This window comes from Grammomys surdaster, unplaced genomic scaffold (assembly GCF_004785775.1).
Source record: "Grammomys surdaster isolate TR1022 unplaced genomic scaffold, NIH_TR_1.0 125688, whole genome shotgun sequence".
In the NCBI taxonomy this organism is placed as follows: Eukaryota; Metazoa; Chordata; class Mammalia; order Rodentia; family Muridae; genus Grammomys; species Grammomys surdaster.
In genome coordinates this window covers 565443-593139 of record NW_021620524.1, presented here as the reverse complement: position 1 = coordinate 593139, position 27697 = coordinate 565443, and the positions used below count along the sequence as shown (strand labels likewise).

General features: G+C 43.6%; 1 protein-coding gene across 1 annotated transcript; it reads right to left on the bottom strand.

The window, feature by feature from the left end:
• Nucleotides 1-322: 322 nt before the first annotated feature.
• On the bottom strand, nt 323-26335 carry Wdr45b (WD repeat domain 45B). Its single transcript, XM_028787928.1, has 10 exons — nt 26115-26335; nt 22881-22955; nt 12847-12948; nt 10886-10973; nt 9537-9631; nt 7929-8119; nt 3253-3338; nt 2321-2422; nt 1815-1936; nt 323-1528 (listed from the first exon to the last, which is right to left on the bottom strand). The coding sequence occupies exons 1-10, from the start codon at nt 26179-26181 to the stop codon at nt 1422-1424; spliced, it is 1035 nt and encodes a 344-aa protein (XP_028643761.1). The 5' UTR covers nt 26182-26335; the 3' UTR covers nt 323-1421.
• Nucleotides 26336-27697: the final 1362 nt, after the last annotated feature.

Below are 27697 nucleotides of genomic sequence, written 5' to 3'. Positions count from 1 at the left end.
GCACGCTGACACCTATGAAACCAGGGAGCACAACACTTGTATAGCAGGGGGTAGAGACACCCACAACAAAACAAAAGAAAAAAACCCTGAAAATTCCTGAGTTATTTCATCTGTCCGTGTTCCCTGGCTTACCCTAAACCTTAAAAACTCTTTCTCTTTTCAATGGCTGTGCTGGTAAGGTGCCAACATAATAGGGCACTCTGCTACCGGGTCGACAGCCTGTAGGTCTGCCCTGAGGCAGGTTCGGGACCCCCAGTCCCATTCTATCAACAGGAGGAAGAGAACCCGTGGGTTCGATACACGTGGCTCTGCTTTTTACAGATAGAGTACAACAAAGTTAGTCACTTTTATTTCAAAGAAAACAGTACAAACAAGTGTGCAAAATTAAGTTTCATGATTAAATACACATACGGTAACATGCATACTTGACATCAAATCCACAGTTAGCCGATTACAGGAGCAGAAAGGAACTGGCAGAACTGAGAACCTGCTGCTGTACACAATTTAAATGTTTGCAACCTGAAATCAAAACCGCAAAACTGAGCTTCTTAGAAGATATGTAAAAAAAAAAAAACTAAACATATACCTCAAGTGGTACAGAAACACAGACTCTCTAGTCTGTGTCAGTACCAGGATGTGCCTGCCATCCCCGATGTTAGTGTGTTCCTATGGATGTTGGGAGAGATGAGACAGGATAGACGCCACAGGCCAAGGCAGTACCCTCCACACCAATGGGAGCTAGAGGCACAAGGACACTGCACGAGAAGGCCCCTAAGTAAAGTAATGCTTTTTCTGGGACTAATTTTTAAAGACTGTGTTACTCTGTTCCCTTCTGTTTTAACCCAAACTAAACCAGGAGACCGTGTCCCCCTTGCAGCCTGAGGACTGTGCCTCAAGCATTCTGCTCTCTGGTAGGTCTGGGATGGGACTCATTCTAATGGCTAAGGTCAGAACACCCCAGTGTGTGCTCTGAACAGTGCTCCTCATGTGCAGCAGAGGGTGCTCTACCAGACAAGTTGGTAGTATTATCTTATTGTCTAGTATGTGAGCCCTGACACACTCATTCCTACAAGCTTCCGTTGATTCGTGCTTGAATAGTTCCCAGGGACTGCAGGGAGCCTATTGGCATGAAGGTATGGTAATGCCACTAATGCTAGCATCACAGTTGAACTAAAGGGTAGTGGCCAGCAAGGGCACAAGATGCCCAGAGCCACGGAGTGTCTGCAGAACCATGATGATGATCCTTTTAATATGAGAATGAGAAGCCTTGCTCAGGAAGGCAGACAACCATGTATGGCTTCGAGACCAAGGTCCTCGAGGGGGTCCTTGAGCCCCTCACCTACAGGCCTGGGGCACTGGCACCAGCCCCAGGAATCCACAGGGCGGCTGGGTGGTGGCATCAACTGCACTCACAGGCACAGTCACAGCTTGTCATCGGTCATCTCCAGGAACTGTGCACACACGTCCCGGACACACTCGCCCTTAGGACTGAACAGGAACTTGTAGTAGCTGCCATCTGCACAGATAGCTGGGAGAGGAGACCAGATTGATACATAGCGTTACCTCCCAGAGTCAAACAAACAAGACTCAAGAAACCTGAGCACAGCTAGCCAGGAATTATAGCCTGCCAAGGTACATGCTTGTCCAGTGAGGGCTGACTTTGGAAAATAGCCTTGGGTCATCGTCACAATGCCCAGATCTGCTCTCAAAGCACTCCTGGGAACCTGGAAAGCAGGTACCAATAGTGCCCTCAACACTTGGGAGTTGGTGCAGCCTGGAGCACACACTGAGGCCCCCACAAGACAGACACTTACCAATGACTGCACTGGGCTCTGTTCCAAAGGCACAGATGCACGGAGAGCCTGAAGGAACCTGAAACTTGGAAAAACTCCACTTGGAGCTGAAGTATTTTGGAAGGAAACTGGCTGATGCCAAACTATAAGAACAAGAAGAAAAGAAAGGGTTTACACTCACAAAGATAATGACACAGAAGTCACTGGCTTAATTCCAGGGTGCTGATGAAAATTCTAAAAAGTCTTTACAGTGTAGGACTGGTTTTGTTTTTTTTTTTTAACTAATTTATTTTATGTGTATGGGTGTTGTGCCTGCACATATATCTGTGCAGCACATGAATGCCTGGTGCCCAGAAGAGGGCATCCAATCCCTGATAGTACAGTTACCATTGTGAGCTATAATATGGGTGCTGAGATCAATCTAAATTCAGTTTCAAACCCCACAAACATCAAATTAATAAGATATAATAAGCCCAGGTAATCCTATAATTTGGGGCTGTCCCCTGCCACAATACCCCTAAACCCACCTAGACTGTTTATTCCTTTTTGGATCTTCAGCTGCAAAAATGTGCACAGTGCCGTGATCACTGGACACACAGATGAGAGAAGCGTCCTGATTGAAGTTGATGCTGCAGGAAACCAGACAGAGCTTGGGTCAGACACAGAGGACCAGACATCCAACTCTCTTGCCCTCAACACACAGTGCACTAGCCCACACCCCTGGTCTCAGCATTGTCATATCAAAAGCAGTGATTTAAACATCTATTGTGGAGTCAGGATCCAGGCCAAAAGTCCAGGGAACCATCTATCTGTTCACCAGGGCCCCATAGGCACAACGGCTGATGCCTGCGTGCCAGTGAAAGGCGTGGGTTTCCTGAGATGACCTCCATGGCAGTCTCAGGAGGTTCAGGTGAGAAAGGCATACACTGAGCTATCAAGTGTGTTGTAGCAGGCCATGGCCATATGCATTCTGTACCGACAGCAGACATGTAGGAGAGTGTGCTACACACAAGGGCCAGTCCACACAGGTTAGTCTCCCAAATTTGGCTCAATACCCACAGGGCAGGGTGGTGTTATGGTGGGTACAGCTCTTGCTGTAGACATGGTATGAAATCTTGCCTGCCCGGGCTGTAGCACTACAGACAATGTGGGACCTCACAGACAAAGCACTCACTCTCGAAACCAAGTGGCTATAATAATTATAGACAAATCAGCAAGGCCTCTACCATAAATACCACAGAAAGCAAGCTGGAATAGAGGAGAGATGGATAGAATGTGGCAAACATATCCATGCTGCAACAGGGGAGGGAGGGCCCACAATGTTCTGTCTTTGTGCATACTTCCCAAAACAAAGTAAAGTGACTACTAAAGAGATGAGACCCAACAGCCCAACAGCCAGGCTGCACCCTCATGTCCCTGCCATTACCCTGGTTTTACTATTCCAGAGTGAAGTCCTTACCAATAGATATTAGCTGCTTGAGATCCTCTTCGTAGCTCCTGGATTAAATGCCCTGATGAAGTATCAAATATTCTTATAAGGGTCCCCTTTGAAAAACAGTGAAGTGTTTCATTATCAATGATTTATAACTCATTAGTTTGAAACGATTTATATTAAGACCCATTGGCCCAACAGCCCTTTCTTGACTCACCCACATCACCTAAAATTCAGTAAGCTCCTTGTCTGCTAACTTAGGCACAGCAGGAGTCATAAGACATCTCCTTGTGGGGTGGCCTTGACCCATCCCTGCCTGCTCTAGTTCCTCACTCAAAGACCTGTTACTTGTTAAAGCAATGTCATCTCAGACAATAAAGTATTCCTCCTCTTAGGAAATTAGGCAGCACAGAATAAAAGGCCAGAATAGCAATGTATTAATCTCCCTGAGGAAAAATTATACTTAACTCAAAACTTTCTAAAAAGTTTCATTAAAAGTAAAAACTCCTTATCAATTCTGGTGTTGGGATACACATGAGTGGTCAGGTTTTGTGGAAAATGACCTGGCAACCCTGTATTAGAATAAGCCCATCTCCCAGGCCCACTCCTGGAGATGCAGCAGCATTTCTGTGCAGAACCAGAAGGGAAACTCTCCCGCTCTCAAGCTGACTAAACTGCTAGATAGCGTCCTAAATAAACCATAACCCTGAAATTCACTTGATCCATCTGACCCACCAAATATACTGCTCAGCCTTAACAAGGATAAGGCTGTAAGAACCAAGTCTAACAAGGTGAAGCCGAAGTAAATTCTGGGGAAGAAAACATTAATTATTTCAGAAGCCAATGTCAAAACAGTATGTTTAAAATAAAAGCCAGGTGTGGTAGAGCATGTCCGGTAGATTTCTGAGTTTGAGGCAAGCCTAGTTTCATATATATAGTGAGCCCCTGTCTCAAACAAAAATGAAAACAGCGCTCCCAAACAACAACAATCCCCACTCCAGAGAAATCAGAATAACAATACCCTTGTAGTTACTAGTTTGTTTTATTTTCTACTTTTTAAATTTTTTGCGAGTCTCACACTGGAGCCAAGACTGGTCCCAGCTGGCCCTGAGGGCATGAATGTTCCTGCTTCAACTTTCCTGCCTCAGCTTCCAAGTGCTAGCATTACAGATGTAAGCCATTAAGCCTAACTGTAGTTACTAGACTCATAACATACATATTAGATTAACTGAGTGACAGGATAGAATATAAAAGGGTTTGTAATTGACATGTTAGGCATGATGGTACAGAAGACATCAAGTTCACAGCAGGCCAGGGTAGTAAAACTCTCAAAATCAAAATAAAACAAAACACTCCCCCAAACTACTGAGTTCTAGATAAGTCTACACAGTGAGCTCCAGGAAAGCCTGGGATACACACTGATACCTTGTCTCTTAATAAAAAGACTCTGGCAGCATAGTTCAGTGTGGAACATCAGTTGTTTTTCCTGACAGGTAGCTGTGGCTTGCTGCTGTCTAATCATCCATCATGTCAAGTTTATAATCCATGTGTAGTTTTATTATCACTATAAAATTGGAAAGGAAATACAAGTCACATCATCCTAAGCTGGTACTGGGAGTGCAGCTCAATGGTGGAGTGCTTGTCTAGTATGCATAACGCCTGAGTTCTATCTGTATCACTGAGAAAAAAATATTTAAGTTATACACTGGTAAATCTCCAGAGCACTGCTGAGTTGAGAAAACAAAGAGAAAAAGAATACGTATGTCCCATATTTCTAATGAGATTCTGACTTGTGTCACTCGTGTGGTGGCACTGAGTAGGTGGCCGTCCACACCTGTGTGTACAATTGGAGGCCCGAGGTCAATGTTAGGTACCTTTCTCTACTACCTTCAACCTTAGTATTTTTAAAAAATTATCTGAGGCTCATCATTTCAGCTACAATGGCTGGCTAGCAAGCCCAAAAAGGGGCTGGGGAGATAGCTCAGTTACTGAAGTGCTGGCTATATGAGTATGAAGACCAAAGTTGGATCTCGAAAACCATTTTTAAAAATCCAGGAATGGCACACATTTGTAATAACACTGGAGATATGGAGACAGAGGGAACACTAGTGGTCGCTAGTTGATCAGCATAGACTACTTGGTGAGTTTCTGGCCAATATCAGACCATCTCAAAACACAAGTGTCTTAGGGTTTTATTGCTGTGAAGAGACACCATGACCAAGGCAACTCTTATAAAGCAAGAACATTTCATTAGGGCTGGCTTCAGTTTCAGTCCATTATCATCATGGCAGGAAACATGGCAGCATGTAGGCAGACAGGGGGCTGGAGAAGGAGCTGAGAGTTCTACATCTTGATCTGCAGGCAGCAGAAGAAGGACTGTCTTCCATAGGCAGCCAGGAGGCTTTCATTCCACACTGCGGGGAGCTTGAGCATAGGAGACCTCAAAGCCCACCTACCTACACAGTGACTTTTCCTCTAACAAGGCCACACCCACCCCATGAAGACCACACCTCCGAATAGTGCCACTCCCTATGGCCAATTATCGAAACTCATGAATCTATGGGGGGCCAGCCATACCTATCCAACCACATCAAGGTTACCTGAAGAACATTTGAGTTGACCTGTATCCTCCACACATGCATGTGCACAGGATCACCTACATACACACGGGTAAGGTGTAGGAAGTTGAAACTGGAGAATCTAAGGATAAAAAGGATATGAAAAAAATCCTTTGCCTGATGAGCCATCCCATCTACATCAGTTTTGTTTACCCTTTTAAAAAAAAAAATAGAGTCTTATACACACTAGACGGATCAAGAATTGCTTCTCTTATCTCCACCTCCTAAGAGCTGGAATCACAGAGATGCATCATTATGTCATTTTTTTTTTCTTCCTTGTTTTGAGAAAGGGTATCACTATGTAGCTCTGCCTGGCCAGCCTAGTAGAACTCGCTAGTACACCAAACTAACCTCAAACTCATTCACCAAATGCTGAGATTAAGGTGTATGCCACCATACTAGCATTTAAAAAAAAAAAAAAAAAAGAAGAAGATGATATCTTATTGTATAGCTCAGAACTTTTTATAATCTTACTGCCTCAACCTTTCAACTGAGTGATGAGAAATAATGGTGTTTATAAACTTGCAAAGTTGGCATTTTTCTTCTCTGTCCTTTCCTATTCATTTCTTTTGTTTTGGAGACAGGGTGGCACTATGGCCTGAGACTTGCTGTATACAGACCAGGCTGACTGAGAACTTCTTAAGATCTATCTGCCTGTGTCTCTCAGTGGTAGGACTAAAGGTGTGCACTCCCACAGTTAACACACTTCTGGTGAGCACAGTCAGGAGCTGCAGGTGTCAGACAAGCATTCTATCCGCCACGCTACATCCCCAGCTTGAAAAATCCTATTTCTAAATTTAGATAAAATTGTACCTTGTCACCAGGTGGTGGTGGTGCACACCTCTAATCCCAGCACTTGTAAAGCAGAGGCAGGCAGATGTCTGTGAGTTTGAGAACAGCCTGGTCTACAGAGTTTGTGATTCCAGCACTCAGGAGGCTGAAGCAGAATCTGGGCCACCATAGGCTATCTACAGTTTCTGAACTTCACTCTGAGCAGCAGTATTTGCAGGTACCTAGGCCTCCAGGACAAGAAGCAGGACTTGCTTTTTCTCTGCTCTTGACCACTGCTGTCTGTCAGCCTCAGCTCAGGAAACAACTAGACAGAGTAGACCACAAGTGTGACCTGTTCTCCCAGCAGGCGGAGCCACAGATGGATACACTCTAATGAATGATTTCATACAAAGTGGTATTGGACTTATTGTCAAGTGGAAACCACAGTAAAAGGATGCTAATTTTTGGAGACTTGTGCAATAGTCAGCAGGTAAAGGTACTTGAAGCACAAACCTGGCAAGCAGAGTTTATTTCCTGGAAACCACACAAATGTAGAAAGAGAACCAACTTCACAAAGTTATCCCTGAGTTGCCCCCTAATGCCTACCACATAATCTAAAAACAGGTATAAATGATCAGTTTTCATTTCAGACAAAATAAAGGATAACATAGTTATAGGGGCTTGGATAAGCAATGTTCCCCCATAGGCTCAAATATATGAACACTTGTCCCCCAGCTGCTGTTACTATTTGGGGAGATTAGGGAATGCTTGAAGAAGTACCACTGGGGGTAGCCTTAAAAATTTGCCGGCTAGCCTCATTTACACTTAGTTCTCTCTGCTTCAGTGTTTCAGTTGAAGATGTGATCTCTCAGCCTTCTGGTCTAGCCATGCTTCCCCTATTATTATGGATTCCCCCCTCTGGAAGTATAAGTAAAAATAAACTCTTCCACGGTTGCTTTTGCTTATGGTGTTTTATCACAGCAACAAAAAGTGACGAATATAATGGTCAATACTTCAAATTTTAAGACTGTGATAATTCAAAGAGGAAATATTCTTAGGCAGGTGTGAAAGATACTTCTGAAGTGTCATCAGACAACCAAGACTAAGGCATTAAGTGGCCCTGAACTTAACATCCTTTCAGTCTCAGTCTCCCGAGGGCTGGCATTACAGACACCCAGGTTAGCGCTGTCTTTATCATGCTTTAACAACACACTTGTTTGTAAAGAAGAGGAAATAAACCAGACGATGTTTGAAGGCCTAGCCTAGTTCCCGTCCTGTAATTACATCAGACTTTCATAGATGGCCTGCACTTACTTTTTCAGATGCAGTTGCAATTCTTGTTCCCTGCAGGTTGAGAGCAATACAGCTCAGGACACCCTCATGTGCGGGAATGTCCACTGGTGGCTTTTCGGTGCTGGCCAGGTCCACAAGCTGTACGTGGCCAGTGTGAGTGCCGGGGAAGGCGAGAAGGGAGTTGTTACTGTTGGGACACAGGACACAGAGGCCTATGCAGAGACAAACAAACTGGTTGGGAGATGACAATGGTCAAATCCTGATTCCTGCAACCTAGACGGACTTCCTGCCCACAATCTTCAGTCACACTGCGACCCAGATGTACTTCCTGCCCGCAGTCCTCAGTCACATCCTAACTATTTGTGGAGTGTATTTACCTTGGAACTGTTGTCACTAAAAAGAATATCAGGGCTGACAAAGCTGCTGCCCATGAGACCTGTTTATAACTGGGAACATTTGCTGAACAACTTGCTACTCATTTATCAGGTGCCTGTCTTTCATAATACTAGCTACTGAAAGTACAATAAAAAAACGACAGTTTAAAAACTACTCCACTAGCAATAACAAAAACCCTCAATACTTAGAATCTAGAATCAATCTAGAAAGAGATGTACCACAAGATGCAGAGGCCCAGACATACCTCTCAAGGCCATGGCTGGAAAAGCCTGCTTTGCCTATGCCCACCTCATTCAGTCTTCAAAGACATAGCTAAAACCTCAACACACAGGCTGATAGGGAGAGTTATGAGGAAGAATAAAAGTACTAAGAGACCAAACTTTTAGTAAAGACTAGAAGGCTGACATGACATAATTTCAAGATTAACTTTAAAGTTTCAGCAATCATGACAGAAAGGTACTGGCATAAGGATCATTGGAAAATAATGGAGAGGCCAAAAGAAAGTTTTGATTCTTACTGAACAAAACAAAAGGAAGTAATGTAACACAAAACAAAAACAACACAGTACTAAAAACAATGGTTCTCAGCAGGGTGGAGAACAGCATTTGTAAAAATCCCACCACTCAGAAGGCTGAGGCAGAAGGAATGTGAGTTGGAGGCCAGTCTAAGCTGTGAGACACTGTATTAATAAACAAAACTGGCCTGAGCAGCCTAGTAAAACTTCCTTCAAAAGAAGGGGAAGGGGGATTAGGGAGGAAGAGACGAGAGAAAAGAGAAAAATATAGGGAAAAATGAGTGGGGTGAGTAATGTAATTTCTAACACAACCTAACCAAGAGAGAAAAACAATCCACAATGTTTACAACAGTATGAGGATGACAACTGAATACACAACTCAAGTATAGTCTACTCCAAAAAAAAAAAGGAAGAAAAGGCCAAATCTCAGTGGCTCCCAGTGTGGCTAGTGATGGCTCAGAACTGCCGGGGAGGAAAGGAGCAGAGGAAGAACCCCCGGCCTGTGTCAAGGCTGTGGCTTCAGAACTCTGACCCAGGAGGCTACTAAGGGAGCTCAGGCAGGCAGGGAAGCAAAAGCTAGCACTCCTTTAAAGTGTGTACAGGACGGAACAGAAGTTCCACTGCTCACATCAGGACCCACTTGTGGACGGGTCCGCTGGGCCTCATCCTTATCCACATGGACCCATTTCCCAGTGCTGCTCGTCCTCTCCAGACCTCACCTTTAGGGTTATAGCAGGTTTCAAAGACGTGCAACTGATGGGGATTGTGTGTGAATGTGAACACCTTAATCATGGAGTCCAAAACCACCACAATTCTGGAAAGAAAAATGTAATCAGAACTCCTCTTCTCAAAAGTAAAATAGTCATTTTTGTGATTTCTGTTCCCATACTGAAACTCAGAAAAAAACACAGGAAGTACCTCATACAAGGGCTGGGCTTTTTTATTGTTTTTGTTTTGTTTTGGTCATGGTCTCACTTTGTAGCTCAGCTAGCCAGCTTCAGCCTCAAACCTGCAGTGGTTCTCTTGCCTCTGATTCCTGAACACTGGGATTATATATATAGCAACACATCTGCTTTATTTTTTGAGATATGGTCTCATATGGCTCAAAATGGCCAAGTGCAAGCAGTTGAGGGGGGCCTTGACCTCCTTATCCTCTTGCCTTTATTTCCCAAATGTTGGAATTATATGTGTGTATCATCACTCCTGTTAGAAACAAGTTCTAAATATTGCCAAGAAGACCAAAGCATAAGGGCTGAGCAGAGCTGAGTTGCGCCCATCACCATGCAGAGGTCAGCCTCAGAGAAACTTGTGAGCTTAGAGAAACATCATGATCAGAGATCTCACCAAGAGCATTAGCATGGTGAGACAAATCAAAGAATTATCCTCTCATACTCTTAAAACATGTCTACAGTTAAGAAAATTGTCCCGGAAGTAATGGCACATGCCTGAATTCCCTCCTGACACTTGGGAAGCTGAGGCAGAATAATGAGGCCAGCTTGGGCTACCTAGTAAAACTCTGACTCAACAAAATAAACAAAAATTATTAGTTTGGTCTAAGCACCACCCTAGTGAACCTAAGAATGATGCAGAAACAGCCCTTATATAAACTTAAGTAGTTTTTTTTCTTCTGTACAGCTGATACAAATCTTAAGAATATGACACATAAATCACATCAAATTAAAACCCAAATGATGAACCTCTGCTTTCTTTTGGTCAACAAGCAAACAGGGCAAGCTCTATACTGCACTGCTGAGCAGAGCCTGTCACTTTCACCAGGTAAGACTCAATGATAAGATCAGTTTCCAGGTTCTCCTCTACTTTAAACATTGGAACACCCAGCATTTGACAAGGCCTGCCTGACACCTGAGGTGGTGGCTTCACATGCAGACCTGTGGACATCCCCATGCCTACCTAGAATATCCCTCTGAAGAGTCTAGAAGCCAATCTAATTTCCAGCCTTCCTCAGGGCAGGAGAGAAAACTCTTTTTCCCTGCCCTGAGTCACAAGCTACAGTTACTGACATTTTAAAGAAATGAAACTGCATTTAGAAAAGTAACACAAAACCCACCTATCTCTCCGCAACTTCACAGCCTTGACCTCTGTGGAGAACTCAATCTCGATGACTGTCTTCTTCTTCAGATCATCCCAGATCATCACTGAAAGACCAGAAGAGTTCATGTGGCATCACAAATAGCCCACAGGCCTGAACTGTAGATAGCACCTGACATATGAGGCCAAGCACACCCAGAAGATGTACCTGGCAACAGTGGTATACCATTGGCTAGGTAGGGCTTACCCTCAGAATCCTCTCCTACTCACTTAAGCCCCACTCCTAATGCAACAGACACAAGCATAATCAAGATCTTAGAAAACCAACCTGTTTTACACACTCAAGCACAGCTTCACCTGATTGAGCTAAAAGCAAATCTGACTATAGTTACTAAGTGTTTAAATGCCAGAGAGAAACCTGTGTCAAAAACTGAAAAGTGGGGCTGAAGATGGTTTATTGTTAAGAATGCTTTCTGCTCTTCCAGAGAATTCAAGTTCAGTTCTGAGCACCCATGTCTGGCAGCTCATAATCACTTATAACTCCAGTTCCAAGGAATCCAAATTATCTGTTCTGGCCTTCTCTGACACCCACAAACATGTGGTGTACTCTCAAACACATATACATAAATAGATTTTGAAAAAGTGTCTGGGAATATACATTGTTGAGTATTGTCTAGCACGCTTCTTGAGGCCCTAGGTTTACTTCCTAGCACCATAAAGGGGAAGTGTAGGGGAGAAAAATGAGAAAGGGAGAAAAGGAATAGGCAGGTAGCAAAGAGAAGGCTCGGCCGGTAATGGTCCTTGCCACCAAGTCTGATAACCAGAGTTCAATACCATGGTATTGAATCCATGGTGGAAAGAGAATCAATTCCTGAAACATCTCTCTTTCCCATCCCATGCATAAATAACTAATAATTTTTAAAGCCTTTAAAAATAATGACAAGTAGTTAAAAATATAGGATATAAGTTCATTCCCAGTACCACAAAGAAAAGGGGAAAGGGCAAGATCTCCAACTCATAGCTACACTAGTTTTCTCTTTCATTTCTCTGCTCCTGATTCTAAAGGCAGAACTACAGGGTCAACTCAACGTCACTTGAGTGCTGAAATTTCCCATATTCACAGAGCTCTGCTGAGAATGGTGAGCATCAGACCCAGAGTCACCTCTGTCTTGGTCCACAGTCCACTTTCTTTTCTTTTTGGGTGCTTGGTAATAGAACCCGAGCTTCAAGAACGCCAGGCATGCACTACCCCTGAGCTACCCTCAGACTCACAATCCTTTCCATTGCTTTGACATCAGGCCTGAGCTATTCCAATTCTCTATCAGACACCAGCTTACTCTCCCAGTACACCCTCAACTGACACTTAAGTCTCCACCATCCCCACCGTATGTCCCACTTCCTTCTCAAGCAATCTTCCACCTGCCCCCTTCCTGTGCTTTCCCTTCTGCCGAAGCCTATCTGCCCTCAAGCTTTCTTCCTTTAAGAGAGATCAGCTACATCCACTCCCTCCTTCAAACAAAAGATAGATTAAACCCAACTAAGGGCATGATGTCTACAGTGAAAAGAAAGAAAAGAAATTATACCACTATATACAATGACAAATCCATACCAATACTGCAACCCACGCACCCACAGCCAACCTGACTCCTTGTTCTATGTGAACAATGAGTTACTCTCACTAAGTCTATGGCTTTCAGCAGGGGAAACACCATTCTTAGATCTTGTTTTACCCTGAATCTTGACTTTCAACATACCTGCCTACAGGTGAAGCACATCCACACACACTCAGTAACTTCTGACATCCAGCCTTCCCATCCATCCACACACCTTCTGGAAGCTTCTTTCCCAGTGGTTAGCCCTCAACACCTCAAAGGACTTACTAGGGAAGCTCTCATATGACTGCAGGCACAGGATGTCCTACAAAGTTCAAGATACCACTACATACATGACAAGGTTTTTAAAGACGACAGACTACTGTACCTTTGTTGGGAGGGTATTTCGGCTTTTTTCCACCGCCAACTAAAGCTAAATAGTTACAGCGAAATAACATTTCCACGTGGCCAACTCCTCCTTCTAAAAATTCTGAAATGATAGTTTTAAAAAAGATAATTTAGCAAGTTAAAATGTTACCAAATAGAAAGAGTGAAATCATACTATATTGAGCATTTCATTATCTTATCTTATTATTTACTTATTTTCGAGACAGAGTCTCATTATAGAAGCCCTGGCTGGCTGAAATTCACCAAGTAAGTCAGACTTGCTTAGAACTTAGTGAACTGGCTGTCTCTGCCTTCTGAGTGCTAAGATTAAAGGTATGTATCACCACATCTGACCTAGTAAGTATTTCATTCTTAAATTATTTTATGTGTATAGGTGCTTTCCCTGCGAGTATCTGTGCACCATGTGTGTACCTATTGCCCACAGAGGCTAGAAGAGGGTGTAGAAACCCTGGAACCAGAATCACAGAGAGTTGTGAGCTGCCATGTGGTGCCAAGAATTGATCTTGAGTCCTCTGGAAGGGCAGCAAGTGTTCTTGACTACTTAGCCAGTCCTCTAGACCCTAGCATTTTAGTCTTTCTTGGTTTTTCAGTACAGGGTTTCTTTGTGTAACAGCACTGGCTATCCTTGACCTCACTTTGTAGATCAGGTGGGCTGGTTTCAAACTTAGAGACCAGTCTACCTCTGGGCCTTGAGTGCTGGAATTAAAGGCATGCACCACCATGTCTGGCACATTTTATTCTTTTTGTTTGTTTGTTTGTTTGTTTGTTTTTGTTTTTCGAGACAGGGTTTCTCTGTGTAGCCTTGGCTGTCCTGGAACTCACTTTGTAGACCAGGCTGGCCTCAAACTCAGAAATCCGCCTGCCTCTGCCTCCCAAGTGCTGGGATTAAAAGGCCTGCGCCACCACTGCCTGGCTTGGCACATTTTATTCTTAATCATCAACTTGTAACCAAATATCATCTGAAGTAGAAATGGTGACTACCTTAGAAAACAAAGTAGCCTATAAAGTAGCTTTTCTGACTTCTCTCAGCTTTTGTCAGTGTGAGCATTAGTCTCTTGATAGAAACTCCCCGAGAAACTAACTCAGTAAAAAGTGGAAAATATCTAAGTGTGTGTGTGTATGTGTGAGAGAGAGAGAGAAAGAGAGAGGGAGAGGGAGAGGGAGAGGGAGAGGGAGGGGAGTGTGTGCCTCAAAAACAAAAACAAAACAAAGGACAGGGTGTCACCCCATTGTCCTGGCTATCCTGAACCTCATTCTATAGACCAGACTGGTCTTAGAGCTCAGAGATCCATCTGCTTCTGCCTCCTGAGTGCTAGGATTAAAGGCATATATCCCCATACCCAGCTCCCATATTCTTATTTTTAAGATGTAGCAAGATCTATAAATGAAGAAGCAAACAACTATGGTGTACATCTGTAATCCTAGTACTCAGGAGGCTGAGGCAGGAGAATTAAGAACACAAGACAGCTAAATTGATAAAGACTTTGCCATGCAAAGCCTGACAATTTGATCTGATTTTGAGCCCCTTAACCTATATAAAGGAAGAAAAAAAGGGAACAGAACCCACAAAACTTTCTTTACTTCTCCATGTGTACCATGACATTACACAGTAAGTAAATTTAAATTAACAAAAATGGAGCACAAAGCTAGCCTGTACTATATGCAAAGACTTTCAAAAGTAAATAAATAACAAATAAATGAAAGTGTACTAAAAGCAAAGGCTAAGTCGATCAGTGACTTCATTGTAGTAAAAATTCTGCAAGTTTGGTTCCTAAAGAAAAAAACCAACCCACAGAAATATTACAAGCCTACCCTTTCATTTTAATCTAAGGAGTGGGGATGTAGGGTTGCTTTGAACTGTCCACAGCAGGAGACAATGATTTGCCTCGTGCTCTAGCAGAGGCATGGTTTTACCGGCTGCAGCTAGTTCCTGCAATTGTGTGAGTTCTGGGAATTTTTCAGAGGGTATATAAATGTTAGGGCCCCTATTTGGGGCGTGTGTGTGTCACTGGTCATTCAGGGGGGTTGGTTGCAATTTGTTAGTAGTAATGCTCAAAGAAACAAAGACATTAGATTCACAGATTTCTCTCTCTCTCTCTCTCTCTCTCTCTCTCTCTCTCTCTCTCTCTCTCTCTCTCTCTCTCAATCTCTCTCTCTCTCTCCTCCCTCTATCCTTCATTCTCTCCTACCTAGTGAAACCAGGAGGATAAAGGGTAGGAAAAAAAGAAGAACACACAAAGTAGCTAAGACTGGCTACACTTCATGTGTTAGGGTGTTAATGTGCATGAGAATTCTAGCCATTTGTTCTATTGAGCAGGTAATGTTCAGAACATTTCAAGGGCTAGATGTGGCTCAGGGAAGAACGCTTACTTTGTATGCACAAGGCCCTGAGTCGGGAGGAAAGTCAGGTCACAATTTATGTTAGAGGAAAATACCACAAAATTTCCCCATGTCCTCTGTGACAACAGGATACCCCATGCTCTCTCAAGTATAGTACCTAGAGCCCTGGGGACAAACTCCCTCCTTCTATGGGAACTCATGTAACTCAGTACAACCACTAGCACAGGTCTCTCTAGTCTATAACAGACTATAGCACCTGAGACAACAAGGGAACACACTACCAAGAGCAAGTCAGGAAGCAAAGCCTGGAACAGACTTTGACCTCTCCAGTCATAGCTTCCGAAAATGAGCGTCCCACCCCCAACCCCCACCCCCACAAAAAAAAAAAAAATCAGCTCTCTCAAGGTCTAGTAATAACGCCAGAAAAGACTTACAGTTAATATTATCTACAATCAGCTTTTCTCAAAGAAAATGTAATTGTTCTCTGACCCAAGCTCTCTCAAAGTAATTAGGGGTCTACTAAGTAAGACGTGTACTGTGCAGATTCAGGTGACAACAGTAGATGTCTGGGGCAATGGCTCAGTGGTATAAATGCTTGCCTTGAATGCATAAGGCCCTAAGTTAAATCCCTAGCACTGCCAAGTGGCTAAAACAGGTCCTTATCCACTGGGTTAGATGTATAGCTTCCAAAATATAACAGCCCACCATCTCTTTATCCTGGCAACACAAGAGGCCATCACTCATTTCCTTAAGCCTACTACTCATCATGCAACAGGATACATAGCTGTCAGTGAACACCGACTCTTCAGCCTCTTAGCTCCTTAAGAGGTGAATAGATTATAACAGGCCAAAGCTTTGGGAAAAAAAAATCAACCAAAAACAAATGGTAACTTCTCAAGTAAAGAGAGGACAGTCTCCTTAACAAATGATTTTAGGACAACTGGAGGTACAAATAAAAAAGAATAAAGCTGGACATTCGCCTTATACAACATATGAAAAATAACCCAAAATGAATTAAAGACTTATTAACAAGTCCCCAAACTATAAAATTACTAGTGGGAAAACCTTTACTAACATTTGGTTTTGAAATTAACTTCTTGGCTATGACATCAGTAGTACAAGCAAGAAAAATCAAAACAAATGAGACAAAACAAATTTTAAAAGTTGTACGGGACCATGAGATGGCTTGGTGAAAGCCATACGAAGCTGATGATCTGAGCTCAATCACTGGGTCCCATGGTGAAAGGAAAGAACCAACTCCTGAAAACTGTCATGACTTCCACATGCATACAACACACACACACACACACACACTCATAATAATAATAAAACACTTGAATGAGGTTATCTGCAGGAGCTGAAGATGTCTCAGTAAGTAAAGTTAGTGACATTCAAGCATTCAGATCTGAGTCTGATCCCCAGAACCCACAAAGAAAGAGAAAGGGAAGTGGGTTTATGTGTTGGGGGGATTCCAGGGGAGGAAGGGAAAAGAAGAGCTGGATATAGTAGCACATGAGGAAGTAGACAAAAGAGGATTCCTGAGCACCAGTGACCAGTCAGACTAGCCAAATCAGCAAGCCCCAGCTGCATAAAACATAAAAGTGCCTGCTAAGAAGCAAAAAAAAAAAAAAAAAAAAGATACCTTCTGAGAAATGATACAAGAGGTTGACTTCTGGTTTCCACATGTTTATACCCAAACATACACGCACTGGTACTATACATATGAGAGTATCTACAAATCATGTATTTCATAAGAGAAGGATAAACAGAATACACAACAACAAACAACAAAACCTAAACAATACTATTATTAAAGAACTGGCAGGTTGTGCTGGCACAAAAGGCAGAAGCAAGAGGATCAGGAGTTTAAGGCCAGCCTGGGCTGCACTTTTAGCCAGGAGTGGTGGTGCAGGGTTTTAATCCCAGCATTGAGGAGACAGAGGTAGGTAGATCCCTATGAGTTCAAAGCCAGACTGGTCTACCTTGAAGACCTCTCATCTCCTGCTCATCAGCATACTGACTACCAGACAAACAAGCAGCAGTAAGCATTAGTGAAAAGGTGGAAACACTGGGTACTCAAACACTTGAGAACAGAACTACTACAAGATCCAGAGGGCATGGTAGGACATGCCTTTAGTTTCATACTCTAAGGTATGTGGATCTCTGTGAGTTCAAGGCCAGCCTAGTCTACATAGCAAGTTCCAAGACAACCAGGGCTACATAATAGACAGACACTGCCTTAAACAAACAAACAATCAATCAAACAAGAAAAAAGAATCCATCAATCCTGCTTTGTAGTATATATCCAAAATAATTGAAATAAAAAGGTATTTGAATGTCCATGTTCACAAAAGCCAAGTGTTAACTCAAACGTCCACTAATGGACATACCCACAATGGAATTGTCTTTTGACATCGATACAGCACAAGTGGACTTTGAGAGCATTTTCTAAGAGATAAATCAGGCACAAGGCTAGTACTGTAACTGCAGGATTGCCTACAGGAAGCCTCTTCGGAAGTCAGGTTAGAGACAGAATTGCTAGTTACCAGGGAGGAGGAAGTAAGAATTCTGCTTTTTCTAGATGAAAATGTTAAACAGATCTCTAGAACACTGATCTGCACACTTTAAAAAAAAAAAAAAAAGACTAATTTTGTTAATTTTAAAATCTCTACCCCTGATACAAACAAGAAGATGCTCTACTTAAAAACTTCCTAGTTCCAGGGCATCAGGAGAGTGATTCTGTCCTCAATGCTGGTTCAATTAGTTTTAGAAACAAAGCAAGTAGCAGCAATCTGAGAATTATATCAAGATATAACCAGTGTATTCTTTAGTCTCTGTTCAAATGGAAGAGAAGTTTAATGCTGTGTGACCTTAAACTCACTTGTAAACTTACTAATGCACTTCTCAGCATAAACCTGTTCAAGTGCTAACAATACTCCCTCCAATGATGAAATGCAGAACTGCTGGTGGGTGCAGAATTTCAGAGCAGTGACTCAGAGTGAGACAACTCCCAGACTGCAGCCTCAAAAGCATGAAAGCTGAGTACTTACATAAAGTATGGAAGATCTTCACTAAAAGCCTGTAAGGAGTTCTTTTTAAACACTATAAAAGTATCCTTTATTCGTGGGCATTAATTGTTATCTCTGAGGCTTACTGCCTCAATCTGCTAACCCAGGTCTAGTCCTGGAAGCCTCTAGCCTCCATACAGTCTTATCTGGGTCTAGAATGTTTTCAGCCTCAGACTTACTGGTGAATAAGCTTACTCTTTCTAGCTCTTTCTGAACTCTGGCTGGCTAGTCAACTCAAGTTGTTCTATCTCAAAACTCCTCTCCAAGTTGACTGATTCAAATCTGGCTTCTCTCAGCTTCTTCTGAATTGCTCTGCTTGGCCTCAAACTACAGTCTGTTCTAATCTTCTGGCTCCTTCTCATTCTCTGGCCTTTTCTGTCTTCATCTGTGTCCATATTGTGTCTCTCCTCCCTCTCTCTCTCTCTCTCTCTCTCTCTCTCTCTCTCTCTCTCTCTCTCTGCAACCTGTCTCTGTACAACTTTCCCAGTAAAACTGTCTTTTTTTTCTCTGTGCTACTCTGTAAAGTCTTTTTTCTTCTCTTGAGAGTTGGGCAGATCATATTCTGTCAAATCTTTCTCCAATTTGTCACTTTGTCTGCCAATCAATTAGACATCACTTTCACATTAGATGATTCTTTCTACAAATTAACCTTACCTTCATTGTTTGGGACTAAAGGTATGTGCTAAGAGCTAAGCCACGCCACAACTAGAAAGTTTTTTTCAACAAACAAACAACACAATCTTGGGGTTCACAGTGTGATCAAATGTCCTGCAACAAAACACAATTTTATTTATCTTTTGATTTTTTTGAGCAGGCTCTCACACTGTAACCCAGGCTGGCCTGAAATTTACTATGTAGTGCCTGCTATCTCAAACCATCACAAGCAACATAAAAGTACTTTTACTTCTTGTAGATCAACCTTGACATTTCTACTATAGGTACACACAACTATAAAGAGGGCCATAACCAAGGTAATTTATGCTTTAATGAAGGTTATTCAGCACCTACCTATCTTCCAATTTTTTTAAATTAGAAACTGTTCCAAGTAATATCTTCATACAAATGTCTTAGTGTCTTTCCCCTAATTTTAGTATCATGAACCATCACATGCAACCTAAAAGTATTTTTTATGTTTTAAAATCTTATTGGCAGTTATTTTCTCCCTGTGCCTTTTTAGAAACAAAATAATCCTAAAAGTAGTATTTAACTGAAAGGGAAAGAAGTTGAGGAAACTTGAGTTCAATCCCCAGCACCTATATAAAAAGCCATGAGTCCCAAGGGACAGAAAGGAGGATCCTGGGGGCTAGTCAGCCAGCCAGATCCCAGATATCATCCAAAAAAGAAAAGTGAGCAAACTGAAAATCATCATCTCAGGTTGACCTCTGACCTACACAAGCATATAAGCACATATGGACCACCCCACCCCTGTGTGTGTTTGCGCTTCTGGCTGACAGATAAAATTTAAAATATCAATGTTGTCTTAGTCAGGTTTTGTATTTCTACACAAAACATCATGACCAAGAAGCAAGTTGGGAGGAAAGGGTTTATTCAGCTTACACTTCTACACTGCTGTTCATTATCAAAGGAAGCAGGATGGGAACTCACATAGGGCAGGAACTTGGAGGCAAGAGATGATACAGAGGCCATGGAGGGGTGCTGCTTACTGGATTGCCTCCCTTGGTCTGCTCAGCTTGCTTTCTTGCAGAACTCAGGGCTCACAGCCCAGGGATGGCACCACCCACAATGGGCTGCGACCTCCCCCCTTGATCACTAATTGAGAAAATGTCTTACAGCTGAATCTCATGGAGGCATTTTCTCAAGGGAGGCTCCTTTTTCAGTGATAACTCCAGCTTGTGTCAAGTTGACACACAAAACCAGGCAGTACAAATGTCAAGTCACCAAGATCTCAGACCTAAGAGTTAAAATAAGAGGCCTGGTAAAGTGGCACAGGCCTGTCTGAAGCAGGAGGATCAAAGTTCAAGGCTAAGCTACATATTCAAAGAGTCTGAGGCCATCTAGTACATTGTGAGACCCTAGCCAATATATGAATAAACAATCAGGGTTGAAGGTGTGGCTTTGTAAAGAGTTAGTGGTGCTTATTATGTGAAGTGCAATCTCTAAACCCACAAACAGACTACATAAATAGCTGTTTGATCGCTGTACTTTGTACTTTGGGGGAGGGCAAAGGAAGGGAAGAAAGGTGTGTGTGGGGGGTGGAACAGCTTTATATGGCCAATTCCAGAGGGCCACAAAAGGGATGGTTAAGGCTTTCTGTGGGACAAGTAGAAACAATCTAAGCTGAAGCTTCATCTACCTGAAGTTGTCACAGAAGGCCTACCATCTGACCCTACTGTCCCTGAAGTAAGGGCATGAGCGTCTCCCAAAAGAAAGACTGGGGCTGCCTTCTAAGCCACTAGGCTGTAAGACCCAGAGACAGCACTGAGTATTACTAAGGGCGCTTCTGATTAAGAACTTAAGGTACCAAGTAATCAGGATATCTATCTCTAGTCACTAGGGTATGGGTTACCTAAGAACATGCCACAGAAGTTCCCGGTAACCAGGACTCAACACTCAGGCAAAAAGTATCTGAGGTCTAAACTCCCAATAGCCTCTACTTTGGAAGAGTGTGCTAGGATGGGCAGGGACATCTATCTGTACAACAATCTCACTTCATCACCTACTTCACTATTTTTATGGAGTTATTTTATTATATGGAAAAATCTAATTTCTCATCATGAAAATTATCTCTTGGGCAGTGGTGGCTCACGCCTTTAATCCCAGCACTGGGAGGCAGAGGCAGGCAGATTTCTGAGTTCAAGGCCAGCCTGGTCCACAGAGTGAGTTGCAGACAGCCAGGGCTACAAAGAAAACCCTGTCTCAAAAAAACAAAAACAAAAACAAAAACAAAAAACCCAAAAATCAAAAACAAAAAAAAGAGAAAATTTCTCTTATTCCTGCTCTCATAGAACAGTACTGACTGGGAACTGTCCCCCAACCCTGAGGTGTCAATGCCACCTCTCTTCAGGTCAGGATGCAGATCAGTCTTGACATTTCTACTGCAGGCACACACAACTGCAAGGAGGGCCATGACCAAGGTAACTAATGTTTTAATGAAGGTCATTCAGCACCTACCTATCTTCAGTGTTTTTTACGATGTTTTTTAAATTAGAAGTTGCTCCAAGTGTTATCTTCGTGTCTTTCCCCATGTTTTTCTTTAGTTGAAATCTTTTAAGTACAACTATAATATCAACCAGCTTATTTATATAAGCTGAACCTACACTTCCAAACTAGACAAGGTTCTAAAAGTTGAAACTTTTACCAGGTTATAAAACACCACCTGAGCTGTGAACCATCTTCACCTCATTCCCAGCTAAGCAGGAATGGCCTTTGCCTCCAAACTTCCAATTTCTCTGGTACCTTCCTTAAAACACTGGTGATCTTAAAGTATGAGGACATTATGGCCCAAAGTGAGGGCAGGTGCACTGGGTACTATGGTCAGCATAAGGTCTGATAACAGGTAACTGAGTTGCGAAGTTTGTGCCTCTACTCCACGTATCTCCAGCCCCTAGAATCCAAAGACCAACAGGTACCTGACAACAGAATTAGTCGTCCTCACCTGTGTAAAGAGAGAAAGTGACAACAGGAGCATGCGTATGACTGCTTTAGCTAGGCAAGGCATGTGTCACACACATTCCATTCAACTTTGTACAGTGTGAGAGAACTGTGCTTGCTTGCTTCTTTCACTTACTTGGTTATTTCAAGACTGGGTTTCTGTGTGATAGTCTGGGCTGTTCTGGAACTCACACTGTAGACCAGGTTTGGCCAGAAATCTGCCTGCCTCTAACCTTAACCCTAACCCTAACCCTAACCCTAACCCTAACCCTAACCCTAACCCTGTGTGCTAGGATTAAAGACATTTGCCACCACACCTGGCAAGAATTGTTTCTCAACGAACAATTTTTTTTTAAATGTTTATAGTTCTACAACTAATGAATACAGTAATTCATTCATATGTATCATCCTTGGGTGTCTTTCTTTAATGTTCTCAGTGCCAGTGTGATCCTACAACATTACAGTGGGACCAGGACAGGATCTGTTTATAAACTTCAGGCAGCCCTTCCCTGAACTCCTCAGCTGTCCTGAATTAGCCATCTTGCTCAGATGGCTGAGTTGAGTGTAATCAGAAGACACAGGACTACAAACTGGGAGTAACATGGAAAATGTTGTCCCCAACTGGAAGAGTTAGGATTTTCAAGAGGGGCTTCTCTTGCCCCTAGCTTCCTGTGTGTGCAGTGGGTCCTTTGAAAGAGACAGCTGCTCATCTGACAGCCCATCTCAAAGGCTCTTACTAGGAAAGAGTTACACTGGGAGACAACACAGGACTCAGATAGAGGATAGTACTGTACCAGTGCACAATTCCTACATCACTATTCAGGAAGAGTGAGCCATTGAAATAAAGCAGTTACAAGAATTAAAGGCATATGAGCCCCAAAGCACTGCAGAGGCTGAAGAGATGGCACAGCAGTCAAGAGCACTGGCTGCTCTTCCAGAGAATCCACAAAGAGCCAAACTTTCCTTCCTTCTCAGATGACCAGCATTCCTTTACCTTGTTTCTCTTTTTCTTTGAGTGGATCGGTGTTATAGACTCGGAATCCATTTTCCATTCCACATGCAAAACACCCTAAAGCAAGAAATATGAAAGAAACATGTTAATTGCCACACCGCTACCAGCAAAAGGGGTCCAGGAAAGCTTCTGTCACATGTTCAAATCATCTATGCTGCATAGTAAGCCAAAGCTAATTCAGAAATATCATTTCCTGGGATGTACTCTGGACTGTCATTTAACATGCAGTTTCCCAACTGTAGATTCTGCTCTGGCATTCCCCTGAACCAGGTTCTGTTTAAGCATTGGGCATGCTACCTACGTCTCACTAATGACAGACTCTCACTAGACTCTCCTTTGGGCGAACACAGTGCTTGAGAGTTGTGTCAAGTGTAATATGTCCTGAAGAGGCAGTGACAAAGTTCATGTACAATAGATACACAATCCTGGTCAGTGTGGACACAAGGTTAGTTAGGGACATGCAGTACACTAGGAGACAGGACAGGGCTCATGGACTCTAAACTGGGGAAGGAGACACAAGGCTGCTCTTTTCCCCCTCCAGAGTGGTCTCCCATGACTTCATCCTTGGGTTTACAGACAGAAAGGCCATCTGACGGGCTGTTCCACCACCAATGCTCTGCCTCTTTACCCCTACAGCCAGATCTTATATTCTCCCGCTTCCAAACGGAAAAACACATCCAATTCATCCCATGAATTGCTCAGATTCCTCAAACTTCTGTCCTAGTCACAAGCAGTGACTGACTTAGGACATCCCAGTCACTGTCCCTAATCATATACTCAGACTGTCAAGGTCCAAAGAAAAGGCATTGTTAAGAACTGAGAAATCACCCAGCTTTCAAGATAATACGGTGGTTCTTATAACCATAGCCACATAAGCCTACATTAATTAACTTCAAACACAATGCCCAACTTCTGTTCATATCAAGCTTTGCCTAAGAGAAGGAAAACCCAATCCCGCATGGTTTGTTGTTTCAGTTCAATGTTTCCTCACTCACAGCAGCTGTATAACGGGTTTAAAGGAATGCAAAGGCTCTGAGGGGCTCCGCCCCATCTCTTCACTTCTACAGCCAGATTTTGTATTTCCAGTCACTTTCCAACTCACTTACAAAACAACAGATAGAAGCCGGGCGGTGGTGGCGCACGCCTTTAATCCCAGCACTTGGGAGGCAGAGGCAGGCGGATTTCTGAGTTGGAGGCCAGCCTGGTCTACAGAGTGAGTTCCAGGACAGCCAGGGCTACACAGAGAAACCCTGTCTCGAAACAAAACAAAACAACAGATAGAGATCCAAAGAGCTTGACAGTTGTGAACTAAAGACTAATTTTAAATCAACTCTTGTGCTCTAAAATGTAATTTATCTGGCCTGGAATCTGAAACTGAGTACTATGTTATCAAATTGTACTAGCTTATAATATCCTCTTTATGTTAATGAATCATGTAACCCAGGAAGAAGAAAAAGAAAATAGAAGGAGGAGAAAGTGAGAACAGATGAAAATGTGGACATTTAGATGTCTGGTAATATATAGATTCAGGAAAAAAAAAAAAAAGCAAACAAAACAGCATAGTAAGATCCACTACACAGCAGCCAAAATCATAGAAACAAAAGCACACTGGAATGTAGAACTGAGAGTTCCTCAGTGGAAAGCAAAAACAGAAGGAATACAACCAGTACCTCAGAAATTGGACACACGCTCACCAAAACACACGGTTTAGTAAGTGCAGCAGTGACACCACTACACTTATGGGGGGGGGAACCAACACCAATAGTAAAAGAGCTAACTTCGATAACTTCGACATATTCTGACAAAGAAACACTATGCATTGAGGACAACGATTCACCAACAAACTAACCAATCCAAAAAACCAAATCAAAACAAAAATCCTCACTGAAAATACAAAAACAAAGCCGGGCAGCGGTGGCGAATGCCTTTAATCCCAACACTTGGGAGGCAGAAGCAGGAGAATCTGCAAAGTTTAAGACCAACTATAGTCTGCAATAGTAAGACTCCACCTCAAAAATCAAAAACAGCTGAGTGGTGAACATTTTTAGGGAGTTCTAGGCCACCCAGAGATACACAGTGCCAACTGTCTCAAAAATAAAAATAAAAATAAACTTAAAAAAAAAATCAAAACAACTCATCTTCTTAGTCAGGGGCAATAGAATCAGCATGTAATCCCACCTGTTCCAGAGGCTGTGGAGGGAAGATCCCAGAAGCACAGCTCAAGATAAGCTTGAACCAGGACAGCAAGATCCAGTCCCAACAATAACAAAATTCAAGTTAAGTTCACTTTCCGAGACCACAAGTCATACATTTGCCTAAGTACCTCAAAATTTTACATATGAAAGCTAAGATGTTAAAACTCTTAGAAGTCCAGAGTATCAGCCTTTACTCTTTTTCCCGTCTTGAGGAGATTTAGAAAAGAGAAGTTAGCTGGGCATGAAGCACATTTCTTTAATCTCAGCATTCAGGGAGGCAGAGACAGGGTCAACAGTGTGAGTTCCTGGACAGTCAGGGTTACTCAGAAAAACCGTCTCCGAAAAAGCAATAATATAAAATACAAGGGGAAATCTGACATCTGAGGAAGGGGATACAATCCCCACCAAGAGGAGTTCCCGCCCACATCTTGGAGCACAGAATCAGTAGCAAAAATACCTTCTCCAAGACCCCAAACTCAAGAAGCAGTTCCCGAAAACGCAAATCATATAAATCCTTTTATTCTACTGAACAGGAGAAAATACTAGAGGTGTACTGCTAGGACACACATCAAGGCGAAGAACCTACACTTCACGAAGGTGCCAGCCCACAAGAACCATGACAAACTGCCGCCCCGCGACGGGCAGGTCCTGCTACGCCAACCGCTGGCAACGTAAGCGCTTGAGACCCTGACGCCCGGTAATAAGCCTGCGGGTTCTAGGTACCCGGTAAAAAAGTGACACTGCCCAACGACCCCGGCAGCGTCCGGAGGGATGGGGTGGGTGGTACTCCCCACCGTGGGTGCCCTGGCTGGAGAGGGGAGGGGTCTCCCTACAGGGCGGTTCGGAGATTTCCTGAAAGAGCCGCCAGAGTGAATCGGAGATCTCAAGGCGTGACCGAGCCTCCGGTTAGGATCCGGGGGACACTCGCGACAGCTCTGGGGCCCTGCGGTCGCGGCAGCGTCCGGTCTGGGTCTCCTGGAAGGGTTGGGGTGTTACCACAGAGCTGGGCCCGGGGTCTCACCGTGGTCCTGGTTGAAGCCGGCGTACAGCAGCCCGTTGCCGTGGGGGTTACACGGCAGGAGGTTCATGGCGCCGTCGTAGGGTCCGTCGCTCCTCAGCACCGCATACCGCTCAAAACCAGACGATCTATCCGGTCGCGCGGCGCTAGGGCCGCCGCGGCCGGAAGCGAGGGTCCTAGGGGCTTGCGTCGTGCGTGTGTCGTCAGCGCTGCGTCGTCAGTGCGCGCGGACCTGTGCGTGCGCGTGCGCGCAACTGGCAAGCGCCGGGCGCCAGACGCGTCGGGCCATAAGGGGCGGGGACGGAAGGAGTAGAGGGGAGACTGCGGAGGGAGGTGGGTGCCCAGGCATGCACACCAGCAGGGCAGGACTGACAGGACCAAGGACAGGGTAGAGAAGAGACCTCGCCAACATTCCTGCCCACAACACACAATCTCCCGGAACCCTCGCCACGTTCCCACGATACACATCTTGTTCGACCAGAAGCAGTACCTTGTACTGGTGCCTGCATTTTCCAATGGACACACTATCCCCTATGTCTTCCCGTGCTTCCCCAACCATCTGACACGTCTTCCCACGGACACAAATTCCCCAAGAGACATCTTACTAACTCTTTTTAAGACAAAAGTTTAATAGGACACAACCCCACAGGAAAGATCCTCCTGCCCTGCGACTGTTGTTCGAGGTGCCCTGGTTACAGAGTTTTGACAGACTCCAGTTTGACAAGAGTCAAACTGAATGGCTGTGGAAGCTGGTGTTTTCCTCTCACCTACCCTTCATTCTCTGGTTCCCCTCTCTCCTCACAGGCCTCTCCCCTTACCTCTTTATGATCCTTTTTCCCAAGCGAAGACTGGTAGCATCTTAGAAGTATTCAAGAAGTGAAACAGAAGGACTTGTCTGGCCTGTCTTAGTCCCACACAGCCCACCATCCATCCCATCAGCACTGAAGAGGGGAGGGAAAACCACTTCAGGGACATAATTGACCTGCCCTTTCATCTCCCTAGTTACGAACCTAAGAAAGGGCAGCTAAGGGGTGAATGTCCAAGTCCTAGATGTTCTTACCTCTGTGAAAGCATCTGCATAACAATAAGGTGGGTGTGAAGGCCCTGGCAGGACGTCTTCATAGTTGGCTACTGTCAAGGAGGCCTTATTCCTTCAGGTTTCACGGGCTTACACACCTGCTTCTCTGTGGATATCTATTCACTTCATCTCCACAGAGCTGGATTACCCCAGCTTCAGGCCTTCAGTGGTCCAGATGGCTACACTTCATCTTCTCTAAGGACATTGTTACTATGTATCTAGAGCCTCGAAAATTGGTAAACCGTTGAAAATCACTAGTAAAAACTTAGAATATCTGAGCTTTATCTTATTTGAGTTTTCCTGTTGTTGAATCCCTCACAGTGTCTAGCTCCCTAAGTAGCAGGGCCAGAAAAGAGACCTATACTTGAGCCTTTATAATGCCAGATAAAAATGTTGTGGTGTTTTGTTTTTGTGGTTTTTTTTTTTTCAGAGAGTGACAAGGGCTTCATCTCTAGGGAAGTGTCTGCAAACCTCTGACACTTACCAGGAGACACACCTTGTCTTTTAG

What these genes read in the sequence shown, in the direction of transcription:
- Wdr45b (XM_028787928.1), bottom strand. Translation starts at nt 26,181, where the DNA reads ATGAACCTCCTGCCGTGTAACCCCCACGGCAACGGGCTGCTGTACGCC. An exon ending in AAAAGGAATAAACAGTCTAG is followed by an intron (nt 1,937 to 2,320) that starts GTGGGTTTAGGG and finishes TTGTTCTTATAG; the next exon opens with TTTGGCATCAGCCAGTTTCC. An exon ending in AGAGCCCAGTGCAGTCATTG is followed by an intron (nt 1,529 to 1,814) that starts GTAAGTGTCTGT and finishes CTCCTCTCCCAG; the next exon opens with CTATCTGTGCAGATGGCAGC.